At 38.5% G+C, this 15,035-nt stretch overlaps 1 protein-coding gene across 3 annotated transcripts in view; it reads left to right on the top strand.

Annotated features, from left to right (window-relative positions):
• The window catches only part of TERF1 (telomeric repeat binding factor 1), a 37,500-nt gene extending 24,421 nt beyond the window's left edge, over positions 1–13,079 (top strand). For 2 of the 3 annotated variants that reach the window (XM_059901714.1, XM_059901712.1), the window contains 2 exons: positions 2,905–3,014; positions 11,719–13,079. In XM_059901714.1, coding sequence (XP_059757697.1) covers positions 2,905–3,014; positions 11,719–11,895 — 287 coding nt within the window. In that variant the 3' untranslated portion in view covers positions 11,896–13,079. The remainder of the gene's footprint in view (positions 1–2,904; positions 3,015–11,718) is intronic. The other variant, XM_059901715.1, reaches the window with a different exon arrangement.
• Positions 13,080–15,035: the final 1,956 nt, after the last annotated feature.

The following is a 15,035-nucleotide window of genomic DNA, read 5'->3' as shown; positions in this document are numbered from 1 at the left end:
TCCCTTTTATACCTTCTTAAGTGGCGGTTTGACTGACACAAAGATCTAACTACTTCATAACATATAAGAATAAGAAGCAAAGCTAGATATAGACTATACCTCATGACCAATGTTTGAGCATCCTGTCTTAATTAGAAATGACCCAGATATCCAAAATTATACTTACCGTTTATACTAGATTTTAAAGTTAACTAAGAATCTTGGGCATTATATTTAAGCTGACCTATTACAGAACCTAATTACTGCTGCTATCAAAAAGTTTGTCAGAATTATACTTCAGTTTAATTAAACACATATTTTTTTTCTTATTATCTATTTTATACATATTAGTGTATATATGTCAATCCCAATCTCCCAATTCATCCCGCCACCCCCTGCCCCACTTTCCCACCTTCGTGTCCCTACGTTTGTTCTCTACATCTGTGTCTCAATTTCTGCCCTGCAAACTGGTTCATCTGTACCATTTTTCTAGGTTCCACATATATGCGTTAATATACGATGTTTGTTTTTCTCTTTCTAACTGACTTCACTCCGTATGATTGTCTCTAGATCCATACACATCTCTACAAATGACCCAATTTCGTTCCTTTTTATGGCTGAGTAATATTCCGTTGTATATATGTACCACATCTTCTTTATCCATTTGTCTGTCGATGGGCATTTAAGTTGCTTCTATGACCTGGCTATTGTAAAAAGTGCTGCAGTGAACATTGGGGTGCATGTGTCTTTTTGAATTATGGTTTTCTCTGGGTATATGCCCAGTAGTGGGATTGCTGGGTCACATGGTAATTCTATTTTTAATTTTTTAAGGAACCTTCATACTGTTCTCCATAGTGGCTGTATCAATTTACATTCCCACCGACAGTGCAAGAGGGTTTCCTTTTCTCCACACCCTCTCCAGCATTTGTTGTTTGTAGATTTTTTGATGATGCCCATTCTAACTAGTGTGAGGTGATAACTCACTGTAGTTTTGATTTGCATTTCTCTAATAATTAGTGATGTTGAGCAGCTTTTCATGTGCTTCTTGGCCATCTGTATGTCTTCTTTGGAGAAATGTCTATTTAGGTCTTCTGCCCTTTTTTTTCTTTTTTTTTTTTTTTTTTACACTTTAAATATCTTACAATTTTATTTGTCACTCATACCTCAGGAAAGGGGAAAAAGAAAGTAAATATATTAGCTTGGTAGAGTCTTTGGTAGAATTAAGAATATAACTGGCCAACACCTTGCAATTCTGTAGTACAATATCACAAGCAGTGTATTGACATTGATTCAACCAAGATATAAAGTAGTTGCATCACCACAAGGATACCTTGTGTTGCCCTATTATAGCAGATAAAACTGTTTTAAAAGTTTATTTTTTACTTCTGGTCGGTACTACTATAAATTCTAAATAATATGTTTGTATTTGTATTTCTTTCAACAATTGCTCTTAAACTAGGAACTTTAATACTCACTTCCAGAGTTTTATTAGCTTTAAATCTACTATTGGTTGTCTTCATAACTCGAAATAATATACTGCTATATTTTATTTGATTTTAGATAATACCTCCTGACTCCCTATAATGTGAAAGGAGGAAATTGCCACTCCTTCACCTCACTTTTCTTCTCCTACCCACGTTTTCTGCCTTCTCACTGCTCTCCTCTATACCCTACTTTTACATTGTCAAGGTTTACAATATTGTACATCTTTTTTTATGTTAATTAATTTTATTTTTTTTTAACATCTTTATTGGAGTATAATTGCTTCACAATGGTGTGTTAGTTTCTGTTTTATAACAAAGTGAATCAGCTATACATATATCCCCATATCTCCTCCCTCCCTCTTGTGTCTCCCTCCCACCCTCCCTATCCCACCCCTCTAGGTGATGATCACAAAGCACCGAGCTGATCTCCCTGTGCTATGCGGCTGCTTCCCACTAGCTATCTATTTTACATTTGGTAATATACATAAGTCCATGCCACTCTCTCACTTCATCCCAGCTTACCCTTCCCCCTCCCCATGTCCTCAAGTCCATTCTCTCTGCCCATTTTTTGATTGGGTTGTTTTTTTTAATCTTGTGCTGCATGCTGTTTATATATTTCGGAGATTAATCCTTTGTCCATTGATTCGTTTGCAAATATTTTCTCCCATTCTTGAGGGTTGTCTTTTCGTCTTGTTTGTAGTTTCCTTTGCTTTGCAAAAGCTTTTAAGTTTCATTAGGTCCCATTTGTTTATTTTTGTTTTTATTTCCATTACTCTAGGAAGTGGATCAAAAAAGATCTTGCTGTGATTTATATCAAAGAGTGTTCTTCCTGTGTTTTCCTCTAAGAGTTTTATAGTGTCCGGTCTTACATTTAGGTCTCTAATACATTTTGAGTTTATTTTTGTGTATGGTGTTAGGGAGTGTTCTAATTTCATTCTTTCACATGTAGCTGTCCAGTTTTCCCTGCACCACTTATTGAAGAGACTGTCTTTTCTCCATTGTATATCCCTGCCTCCTTTGTCATAGATTAGTTGACCATAGGTGCGTGGGTTTATCTCTGGGCTTTCTAGAATGGCCCTTCTTCTTGACACCCTTTGCAGGAGTGATTCTGCCAGGCCCAGGTTGGAAAGGAAACACATCCCTGATCTTTGCACTGTATCACGCTGCTTCCAGATTCAAAGGAAAAAAACTAAACAGAGTTCTTTTTTTAAAAAAATAGCTAACCAGTAGGTAGGAATTTCATGGTAACCTTTAAAAATATTCTTCTGGGACTTCCCTGGTGGTCCAGTGGTTAAGACTCCATGCTTCCACTGCAGGGGGCATGGGTTCGATCCCTGGTCAGGGAACTAAGATCGCACATGCTGCATGGTGTGGCCAAAAAAACAATTATATAATTCTTTTAATGTGAGATAGTTTTTGATGACAGCATTTCTACTTTTAGGTGGAAGAAAGAAAAAAGAGAACAGTAGGCGAGCCACTGAAAGCAAGAGAATAAGTGTTTTAAACAGTCAGCCTCTAACTCCTGAAAAACATCGATCTAGAAAAAAACAGGTATTTGTTTATTATAATTAAATAATACTTAATGGATATTAAAGTCATAACTTGAATAACTGTGATTATTTCACATTTCTGTTCAACCCTAAAAAATCTTGAGGATAAAATGTTTTCTCTTTGCCATCTTTAATTTTGCCATCTTAGATTGGTTGACCAATTTGCCTATTCAAAGTTCAGCCACATTTTAAAGATATTCTTAAGCTGGGTGTTAGTGACATTTATTTAGAATTATTGTATTACTGTCATCATAAAATCAGTTCATCAGATGTAGGGTGGAACTTAAATCTACTTGGTAAGTTTTTATATTTGTATCTTCCTAACATAGATTCTATTTATTTATTTACTTATTTAATTTATTTATTTTTGGCTGTGTTGGGTCTTCGTTGCTGCATGCGGGCTTTCTCTAGTTGCAGTGAGTAGGGGCTACTCTTCGTTGAGGTGCACAGGCTTCTCACTGTGGTGGCTTCTCTTGTTGCGGAGCACGGGCTCTAGTAATTGTGGCATGTGGGTTCAGTAGTTGTGGCTTACGGGCTCTAGAGCACAGGCTCAGTAGTTGTGGCGCATGGGCTTAGTTGCTCCGCAGCATGTGGGATCTTCCCGGACCAGGGTTCGAACCCGTGTCCCCTGCATTGGCAGGCGGATTCTTAACCACTGTGCCACCAGGGAGGCCTCCATAGATTCAATTTAAATAAGATTTTTCTGTGCTTTAAAAAAAAAAAAAGAAAAAATATCATTTGGTAAAGAATTTTTCTATTCAGAAAGCTAAAATGGGTCCCTTTTAGGATTCATTTCATTTGTTTGCCCTCTCAGTGATTATAGTCCTGTGCCATCCATCCAGTTTCTGAAACCATTGTTTACTATATTTTATCTGGTTTTCTAGTTGTTCACAGCAGGTGAGTAAATCTGGTCCTTGTTTGGTCATGCTGGCAGTGGAAGATGATCCTATACTTTTCTTCTTACTCTTCTTTATTTAAGATGCTTTTTTTTTTTTGATAAGCTATTTGCAAATGGTTCATTGTTGAGGTGCTGGGCTAGGGTCAAGTTCTAGGTTACTAGGGATATCTCCTGTGACTCAAGTTTATTTTGACCATGGCTTCTCCCCCAGTGAACATAGCAGTCAACTCCAATTTTTGGTTTGCTTCCTGCAACTATTGCTTGTCTGCATAATTCCTAATTTAGGTGCACCACCTCTACTTTTTGGAGGTAATGCTGATTGAGGGAGGCTCCTGCTGTTGCAGACCAGGGATTTAAGGTGTGCACCTCAAGATATGTTCCTTACTTTGGAAATGTGTACACCACGGGCTTTCTGTGATCTGTAGGTAGAGTGGCTTGTGCCCCACTTCTTCACATACCTTTTGTCAGTTTCCACCAATAATGGACCCCATTCATCTGTGTTATGGTTCAGGACAAAGGGTTCTCTTAATTTTATGAGTTTGGGATTTCATTTCTTTCCTTGTTGCTGTTGGGTGAGTTCCCAAAGGAGAATGAGGAAATGGTGACCTTATGCCACTATATGCAACCAAAAGTCACATATATTTTTTTGTCTTTGATTTTTTTTTCCCCACTTTGAATATGATGTGCCAAGATATAGATTTTTTGGTGTTTATCCTTCTTTGTGTTCTCTGAGCTTCCTGGACCTGTTTTGTTTTGTTTTGTTTTTTTAATAAATTTATTTATTTATTTTATTTATTTTTGGCTGCGTTGGGTCTTTGTTGCTGCGTGCGGGCTTTCTCTAGTTGCGGTGAGCGGGGGCTACTCTTCATTGCGGTGCGTGAGCGTCTCATTGCGGTGGCTTCTCTTGTTGCGGAGCACAGGCTCTAGGTGCATGGGCTTCAGTAGTTGTGGCACGCAGGCTCAGTAGTTGTTGCTTGCAGGCTCTGGAGCACAGGCGCAGTAGTTGTGGCGCACGGGCTTAGTTGCTCTGTGACATGTGGGATCTTCCCGGACCAGGTCTGGAACCCATGCCCTGCATTGGCAGGCAGATTCTTAACCACTGCGCCAACCAGGGAAGCACCTCCTGGACCTGTTTTGATGTCTGTCATTAATTTTGGAAAATTCTGAGTCATTATTACTTCAGATCTTTCTTCTTCTCTTTTCTTCTGGTATCCCATTATGTGTATGTTACACCTTCTGTAATTGTCTTACACTTTTGGCTACTCTTTTTTCTTTTTTTTTTTTTTCATTCTTTTTGCTTTTCAGTTTGGGAAGTTTCTGTTAACATACCTTCAAGCTCACTGAATTCTTTCTTCATCCATGTTTAGTCTGCTGATGAGCCCATCAAAGGCATTCTTCATTTCTTTTACTGTGTTGTTGATTTCTAGCATTTCCTTTTGATTCTTTCTTAGGGTTTACATATCTCTGCTTACATTTACCCATCTGTTTTTACATGTCCATTTTTCCCATTAGTGGAAAAATGCACATTGGCTTATTAACTATATTTATTTAAAATTCCCGGTCTGGTGATCCCAGAATCTCTTCCATAGCTGAGCATGATGCTGCTTTGTCCCTTCAGATTGTGTTTTCTGCCTTTTAGTGTACTTTATCATTTTTTGTTGATAGCTGGACATGATGTATCTCAGATAAAAGGAACTGACGGTAAATTGGCCTTTAGTGTGTGGTTTTATGTCTGTCTGGCTAGGAGTTAGGCTTTGTTTACTGTTCGCTGTAGCTGTGGGTGTCAGAGACAAAAATTTCTGTGTTTTTGTCTCCCTTGTTGTATTTGTGTTTCCCTAGAGACTCCTTCTTAGTAAATAAGAGTCTGAGGCAGCTCTTTCAGCTGAGGCACTTGTTATACAGGAACCCAAATAATGTCGTGATGAGGTGGGGGAGGGGGATAGGAAACACTCTTTAGTTCTGTGATTGTCTCATTCTTTTAATGAGCTTGTATCCTGGGTTAAGACCTTCATATGTGCTTCTCAGCCTTTATTTCCCCCTCTTGGGTGAGACAGGAGGGCTAGAGGGGGCTGAAGTTGGGTGTTTCCACAGGTCAGTTAGGCACTGGCAAAAATAGTGTCTCTTGAGGGCAGGCTTTGTTTTATTTTATTTATTTATTTATTTATTTATTATTTATTTTTGGCTGCGTTGGGTCTTTGTTGCTGCACGTGGGCTTTCTCTAGTTGTGGTGAGCGGGGGCTACTCTTCCTTGCAGTGTGCAGGCTTCTCATTGCAGTTACTTATCTTGTTGAGGAGCCGAGCTCTAGGCACACAGGCTTCAGTAGTTGTGGCTCGTGGGCTCTGGAGTGCAGGCTCAGTAGCTGTGGCGCACGGCCTTAGTTGCTCCGCGGCATGTGGGATCTTCCCGGACCAGGGCTCGAACCCGTGTCCCCTGCATTGGCAGGCGGATTCTTAACCACTGCGCCACCAGGGAAGTCCGAGGGCAGGCTTTGTTAATGAGAACAGAATGCTCTGGATGTATTTTGAAATGGGTATTTTCCTCCTCCCCCTGCTAGAAGCAGGAGGAGATTATTCTGTCATCTTCACCCTGAGAACCTGGTGGGGCTTTTGGAGAGAAAACTCACAAGTTTGTGGGCCCCCTAAGATTGGGCCCGTGGAGTTTTTAACTCAAGCTTGTTCACAATGAGCCTCCCTCAATTTGTCCATCACAGTTAAATATTCCTCCCAGTACTGGCCCCAGCTGTGAGCTGCTTCTCCTGGCCTTCTGCTTCCAGTAAGCTATGATTCTCTGTATCCACCTCTCTGTTTGCCCTGTGACATTAATTTTTTGACGGATCTAGGAAGAGTTGTTGACTTTTCAGTTTGTTCACCTTTTTTCTTGTTGTGAGGACTGGGGTGATATTTCCAAGCTCTCCAGGTTGGTCTAAAATCCGGAAGTCTCTGCCTCATATATTTTATCTTTCCCTGTTGTTCTTCTGGCAACAATTCTAAATGGGATTATAGGTTTTATTTATAGATATATATCAAGAAAAGTTTCTGTCTTTTTATGTATTTGAAATGAAATATGGAATATCAACTACATAACATAGAATACAGGTGATATCGTCTATCACTATTTAATATGTGAAAAAAGAATTCTGTGTCTGGTTTTATTTTTAGCTTTCCACTGTTGGCTTTTTGGTGGGATAATTTGTTTCAGATGAGTGAATGATTTTATCTTACTTTGTGTTGAGATTTTGGTTCTTTAAAACTTATTATTGCAGTAGTCTTGCACAGTTTCTTCTTGGACAGTTTCTTCTTGCTGCATTTGTATGTTAAACAGACAAAGATATTTTTGCCTGCCTCATCACAATTTGAAAAGAGGCCTTCCTTTTGTAAATTTATTCAAGAAGAAAGTAAGTACCTTTCTACAATAAAGACTTTTTTCCCGTAGATGGTATGTAATGGGAATTATGATACAATATTTTAAAAATTACAAATGATATCACTTTTTAATATACATCATGTTTTATTTTAAAACATGTCTATACTGCATTGAGCACCTACACAGGTGTGACCAAGAAACCCACTATCCTGTCTCAGCAGGCAATGGGTCCAATGTGTGACTTGAGGTTGACTGTTATTTTTCACAGTAAGAGAAAAAAGATAGGATAAGAAAGATGAAAAGGCATTATTCCCAACTCCTATTCAGGAATCTGAGTGATGAAATGGAAGGATATTTCAGTTTATAAAGCTCTTCCAAAGCCCCTTCTCACAGTCAGTTGATGTTTAAACATGGAACCTGGGTTGGTGGGCCAGCTAGATTTGAGCAACACAAGGGCACACTGTTTAAAATAACTTCCACACATTACTGCAAACAATGGGGGGAGCGGACTGTACTTTCAGACTGATGGTTTACTTCTTCCTGTTTTATGAACCTGTGAAGTTTAGAGGATGTAAGAACTGCACAGCCACAATTGTGACACAGCGTCTGCTCAGTATAAAAACTTCTTGTTTAGGGGAAAGAATCCAGTTGGCCTGTGGGAAGAAATGTCCTGAGTTGGATGGTGCCAATATATAATATTCAGTTATGACTCCACAGAAATATGTGGTTTACAGTGAAGACTAGGAATCAGATCTCTAAATCCAGCTGCTTTTTTATGTGATTATGTTTGCCTCCTATATCTTTCCTCTGAGGCAGAAAGTAAATGTTAGAAAACTGGCAGATTCTAGTCTCAGAGACACACACAGGGTTTCTTTCTGTTTGGGGACCACTCTGGTTCTTGGTTTCTGGAACACTTAAGCCTCTGGCACCACTGGGCCTCCAGCAGCCTCCTCAGCATCACAGGCTGAGATCTCCATATTCCTGAGCAAAGTAGCCAATCGGAAGGTCTTGCATCATGGGAAAGCGATGGGCCCTTAGCTCTGGCTCCCCATCATCTGAGGGAAGTGAAGGGGGCAAGTAGGGGCACACCTTTGAGTCACCAAGTCATCTATGCAGAAGGCAGTAGAGCAAGCCTAGAGCTTACCCGGTGGCCTTGTGAGAAACAATTCCTTCTCCAAAGTATAGACTTACTGGTACTTCCCTGGCGGTGCAGTGGTTAAGACTCCGCCTTCCAATGCAGGGGGCGTGGGTTCAATCCCTTGTTGGGAACTAAGGTCCCACATGCCGTGGGGTGTAGCCAAAAGTTAAAAAAAAAAAATATAGACTTACTATTTATGATCTAAAATAGAGGTCTTTGAAATGATTTATCTGGACCAGTGAAAGGTAGTTGCTCACTACATATTATCCAAGTTTAGATTTTCTACTTGATTATTCACACCAAATCAGGCTTTAAAAATAGGCCAAACTGGGCTGGAATGTGTACATTTCAACAGATCAGAAACTGTAAAATGCTTCTGCCATTTACTGACATAGCACTAGACCCAAGGATTCCACTGGTGTAAGTAAATACCATTTTTAAAGCATTATCAAAGCATTGTTTTTCCTCTAAAAGGCACTAGAAATGATACACAATTTTTTAAGTATAAGTTATATAAACTTTTTAACCTTACGGAAAGAAAAGATTGGTGCATTTTAATTTGTTGTATGCTGTTTGTATCTTGAGTTATGGGAATGGCTAGGGTTGTTATGATTCTCTTAGTTGATTTTATTTTTTATTTTTCAAATAAAGCAAAAGACAAAAGAGAATAGTACTAAGGGCACAGTTTTTGCTTGTGTCCTGAAATACATTATCTTTTTTTTTTTTCTTTTTTGCCATACCGCAAAAAAATGTCTTTGTCTAGAGGTTGATTAGCTGTGCCCTTGTAGGCAGCACAGTTGCTGATAGGTGGCGGCTCAGACCCGCAAGAGGTATAGTGATGGACACTGCCAGTCTTATGGCCCTGAGCCATACACAAGATAGTTTTCATCTCACGTTTGTCTACAAGCATCTGGAGGTTCTCTTTGATAGTGTATCAGACAGCTGAGCTGGATTCTTTTTTTTCTTTAATTATAATAAAATACACAAAACAAAATTTGCCATCCCAGCCATTTTAAAATGTATCGTTCAGCGGCATTAAACACTTCTTGTGCTCCCATTACCACTATGTATCCACGGAGCTCTTTTTATCTTGCAAAACTAAAACTCTGTACCCGGGGCTTCCCTGGTGGCGCAGTGGTTGAGAATCTGCCTGCCAATGCAGAGGACACGGGTTCGAGCCCTGGTCTGGGAAGATCCCACATGCCGCGGAGCAACTGGGCCCATGAGCCACAGCTACTGAGGCTGCGCGTCTGGAGCCTGTGCTCCACAACAAGAGAGGCCGCGATGGTGAGAGGCCCGCACACCACGATGAAGAGTGGCCCCCACTTGCCACAACTAGAGAAAGCCCTCGCACAGAAACGAAGACCCAACACAGCCGAAAATAAATAAATAAATAAGTAAATTTTAAAAAATAAATAAATAAAACTCTGTACCCATTAAACAATAACTCTGCATTCGTCCCTCCCCCCAAGCCTCTGGCAACCAACTTTTCTACTTTCTGTCTCTGAATCTGACTGTTTTAGGTACCTCATATAAGTGGAATCCTACAGTATTTGTTCTTTTGTGTTTGACTTGTTTCACTTAGCATAATGTCCTCAAGATTCATTTACATTGTAGTACGTCTCAGCGTTTTCTTCCTTTTTTAAGGCTGAATAATGTCTCATATTTATATACCACATTTTGCTTATGCAGTTCTCCATCAGTGGACACTTAGGTTGCTTCCACCTTTTGGCTATTACGTGTAATACTGCTATCAACAGGGGTGTACAAATTTCTCTTCAAGTCTCTGCTTTCAGTTCTTTTGGATATATACCCACAAGTAGAATTGGGTCACGTGGTACTTTTAATTTTTGAGGAACCACCATACTATTTTCCCTAGCAGTCACACAGTTGTTCATTCCCATTAACAGCACGTGAGTTCCAGTTTCTCATCCTCGCCAACACCTATTATTTTCTAGTTTTTTTGATGGTGGACATCCTAATGGGTTTGAGGTGACATTTCCTGGTGGTTTGGATTTGCACTTCCCTAATGATTAGTGATGTTGAGCATTTTTTTCAAGTGCTTATTGGCCATTTGTATATCTGTTTTGGAGAATTGTCTACTCAAGTCCTTTGCTCATTTTAAAAATTTTATTTACTTGTAGTAAAACATAGCATAAAACTTATCACCTTAATCATTTTTAAGTGTATGATTGACTGGCATTAAATGCATTCACGTTGTTGTGCAACAACTTCCGGAACTTTTTCGCCTTGCAAAACTGAAACACTAGACTCATAAGACAGCTCCCCATTCCCCCTCCTCCTCCCATTCGCTGGCAGCCACCGTTCTACTTTCTGTTTCTGGGAATTTGACTACTCTAGATACCTCATGTAAGTGAAATCTTACAGTATTTGCCTTCTTGTGACTGATGATGAATGGATTTTTAAAGCAAATGTGAGTCAGCTGGGGAAGTTATTCATAGTTCAGAAATGGTAAATAATCACTCAGATGATCATATTGCTCCTTAGCATGTCAGCAGAAGGAGTAATAAGTTGGTCACCTATAACAAATGCCAGGTGTCAGTAATCTTCTTCTGTGTATAATACTGAATTTGACTTTTAAAATTCTTCAGTCATTTTCTCCAAAAACAAAATAGTGTTTTTTTAACTAGTTTGTGTTAGTTCTCAAAAATCTGTTTTAGAGAAGATTTGAGTTTTATGTGTGTGTGTACTTTGCCCAACATAGAACAGGGTTTTCACTGAGTTCATTAGGGAAGAATTAAATATTCATAAGTTCTCGTTGGTATTTGTGAATCCTACATATCTCAAATCTATTAACAGTTGTAGAAAAGCATCTTAAGAGACAGTGTGGGCTTAAAGTCAGACGAATTGGGTTTGTGTTTAGCTCTGTCACTTTGTAGCTGTCTGATCTTGGGCAGCTGAGCCATAGTGTGTTCATGTAAAATGAACAGTAATATAGTCAGGACCCTTGACAATATCACCACAATAAGATCTTAACAGAAATCTAAGATATGTTTACATAATTTCTTCCACCGTTAAGAAATTGTAACATGATACTGATAAAAAAGTTGTATTTATAGTAGATATGTTATTTAAAGAATTGTTTCTGTGAATAACTGTTCTATTTTTATCTACTTTTGATGGATGTTAACTAGACTTATTGTGGTGATCATTTCACAGTATATATGAATACTGGATCATTATGTTGTACACCTGAAACTAATAAAATGTTATTTGTCATTTATACCTCAGTTGAAAAAAAAATAATTGTTTCTGTGAATAACTATCTTACTTTTCATCAAAAGGCGTGGCTTTGGGAAGAAGACAAGAATCTGAGATCTGGCGTGAGGAAATACGGAGAGGGAAATTGGTCTAAAATACTATCACATTATAAATTCAACAACCGAACAAGCGTCATGTTGAAAGACAGATGGAGGACTATGAAGAAGCTGAAGCTGATATGCTCGGACAGTGAAGACTGAGTGTGTTTGCAGAGCCTGATGAGACGACAGTTAAATATTTTGATCACTGCATTTTGCTTGAAACTTGGTGGTCATTAATGTAGCTTAAAATTTTGTTTAAAGCATTACAGTATTTTTCTGCGGCACAGTCATTTAATATGAGGATTTGTGCTGTAAGAGCAAGATTATATACCATCATTGTATTCTTTAAGAATCTTTTCACTCTGATAAAAAAATAAACTTTTCAAACCCTAGTGCTTTCAAAACTCCTACCTCCAAACCCTGTTCCAATAAAAAAAGTGCAAGCCTGGTAAGAGAAAAAATATATTGCTGTTAACCTATTCTGTGTCTGTGGGCTGATTTCAACACCATGACACACATAAAAGTGAAGTTTCTAAATCAGTGAATAGGCCTTTGACATAAGGAGTAATGATTTGACTTATGGCCTTAATATATTAATTACTAAGATATTTGCTTATAGAATGATAAATGTACAAAGTAATCTGTGAGTTATACTTAAATTTTTCTTTTGGTAGTTTCATATAAAGGAAACAACTTGACAATAGTAATACCCATAGGACAGAGTTTATACTACTACTAAGAATAGCTTATGTCTCATTTAGGTATATTTGATTTTTGTTCTAGTGTTAAAACTTTGACAAAGATAGTTTTAAATAAAGCTTCTTTATAACCTGGTACCATAAATATCAATTTCTCTGATGTTTTCATTTAGTTAGATAAATATTGGGCCTAAATAGTGTTCTATAAATGCTTAAATGGGTTTTAACCATGATCATTTTTTTTTAAATTTTTTAATTTAATTTTATTTATTTTTTTATACAGCAGGTTCTCATTAGTTATCCAGTGTATACATATTAGTGTATACATGTCAGTCCCAGTCTCCTAGTTCATCCCACCACCACCACACCTGCCACTTTAACCATGATCATTTTGACGACTGTGATAAATACTAAATAAACAAGATCATGCATACCTTATTAGACAGTTTTGAGTTTTCACCAGCATATTCTTTAGAGGATTTAGTCAAAAACTAGAATTATTTAGCATTTTGAGTTACGTATGCTTTATTTAACAAATGTGTGAAAATGCTTAAGCATTTGCTTAAAAAGTTAAATGATTATTTTGTAATCTGTATTTCTTTATTAAAGTTTTATACATTACTTTCTCATTGTTCCTGAAGTTGTTGTCCTATACGTATAATAAATAGAAATGTGGATAATGTTTCCTGACTTGGTCTGTCCTGTTACACCACTAGTTACTATCACCGTGTTTATTGCAGACATTTTGATGGTTAGTGCCAAAGCTGACAGCATGAGCCAAAATAGACCAGTTGGTCAACCTCATTCCAAACATACCCTAAGTCATCAAATCTAAGTTGATACTAACTGTAAGATGCCCAGTTATTTTATGTGCCACTAAAAAAATCACTATCAGTTATACTATAATATGGTTCTTTCTTGATTGGAATTTTATTTTACTTTAATTAAAAGAGCTGCTATAGATTTATGTAAGCATAGATTTTTATCATATAACTTGTGGGTGCATAAAAAAGAAAAGCAAAATAAATTGGGTAATTGTATTCCTAGTACTAACTCATTTTAATCTGAATCTTGAATTTTTAAATTGAAATTTGTTGAGATAACTATAGATTCATATATAGTTGTAAGAAATAATAGAGAGGTCCCTTGTACACTTGTTCCAGCTTACCCCAATGTCAATTTGTAAAACTATAGTATATCACCATCAGGATATTGGCATTGATATAATTCACCAATTTTATCCAGATTTCCCCAGTCTTGTACCATGTGCGTGCAGTGTGTGTATTTAATTCCAAAAAACTTATAATTTGTGTAGGTGCGTGTATCTACCACAGGCAAGATACTCCAACACTGTGAGGATCCCTTCTGTTGCCACTCAACTCTCTCCATCATTCCTCCAACCCCTGGCAACCACTAATCTGCCCTCCATTTCTAAGATTTAATCATTCAAAAGGTTACATAGAGAGTGACAAATGGCGGAGTAGGGAGCTCCAAAGAGTCTTCCCTCGTCTGAGGCAAGTAGTAAGCTGACAAAAACTGTTAGAATCAACTTTTTGAAACAAATCTAATAAAACTTAAAACAACTGGGACACGCTTAATGAAGAAAGAGGCTGCTAAATTTTGGTAGGAGGATTTTGGTGTTTTTGCTTACCCGGCTTAAGGCGACAAGTGACTTGTGTTCTTGGTGTGGCTTGATGCTTCGGCAAGGGCCAGTACAGTGCTCGGGACTGTGGTGGTGCGTTTTGACCTGCCTGGCAGTTCCCTGAGGGTTCAGTTCAGAGATTTGCCTTTGTTTTGCCCCTTCTGAACTCTTTAAGGGCTTTAAAAACATTACCTACATCTGCCTGGGGTCAGGGACAGCAGACAGACTGAAAAGCCTGGAGAGGAAGGTACATGGGGGGTTAAGGCTTTGAAGGACTCTGGAGTAAACCAGGGAATCCAGAAGGCGAGGCGCGTGCCCAGGACTAGACGCAGTCTCAGCAAAGACCTGGGGGGACCCTAGGCCTGTAGGCTGAGTGATCTTCAGGCTTCATAAGTGCAGGAGGTGGAGGCTAAGGCAGAGTTGTAGGTGGCGTTGAGCGAGTGCCCCAACTCAGAGCCAATCTGCCAATGCTGGGAGCGTATCTTTCCTTTTGATTTAAGGAAATTAAATGAAATACTCTGTATTCTTTGCCATTTTTTCTTTCAACATGTTCGTGTACGTAGCTGTACTTGTTCATTTGCATTTCTATACAGTAATGTTGTATAATTCTATCACAGCCATTCGTTGTGCTGTTGAGTTGTGGAAATAAACGAAGACGACTCAAAAGAGAAAACAAACAGGCTGTTTATTCAGCGCTTGCTATAGCAAGGGAGTCATCCATCATCACTTGTGTTTGGCAGGGGTGCAGGCAGACGTTCACAGTGGGGAAGCTTTCTAGTGAAAAACTAAGGCTTCAGGTGCTCTCTGATTGGACATTGTTGGCATGAGGAAGCTGAGGCTGGCCGACTAGCAGCAGGCATCTTTTTTTTTATTTCAATAAATTTATTTATTCATTTATTTAATTTTTGGCTGCATTGGGTCTTCGTTGCTGCGTGCGGGCTTTCTCTAGTTGCGGCGAG

The sequence above is a fragment of the Balaenoptera ricei genome, chromosome 17 (assembly GCF_028023285.1).
Source record: "Balaenoptera ricei isolate mBalRic1 chromosome 17, mBalRic1.hap2, whole genome shotgun sequence".
NCBI lineage: Eukaryota > Metazoa > Chordata > Mammalia > Artiodactyla > Balaenopteridae > Balaenoptera > Balaenoptera ricei.
The sequence above is the reverse complement of the archived record's forward strand: the minus strand, read 5'-3'. Positions and strand labels throughout refer to the sequence as shown.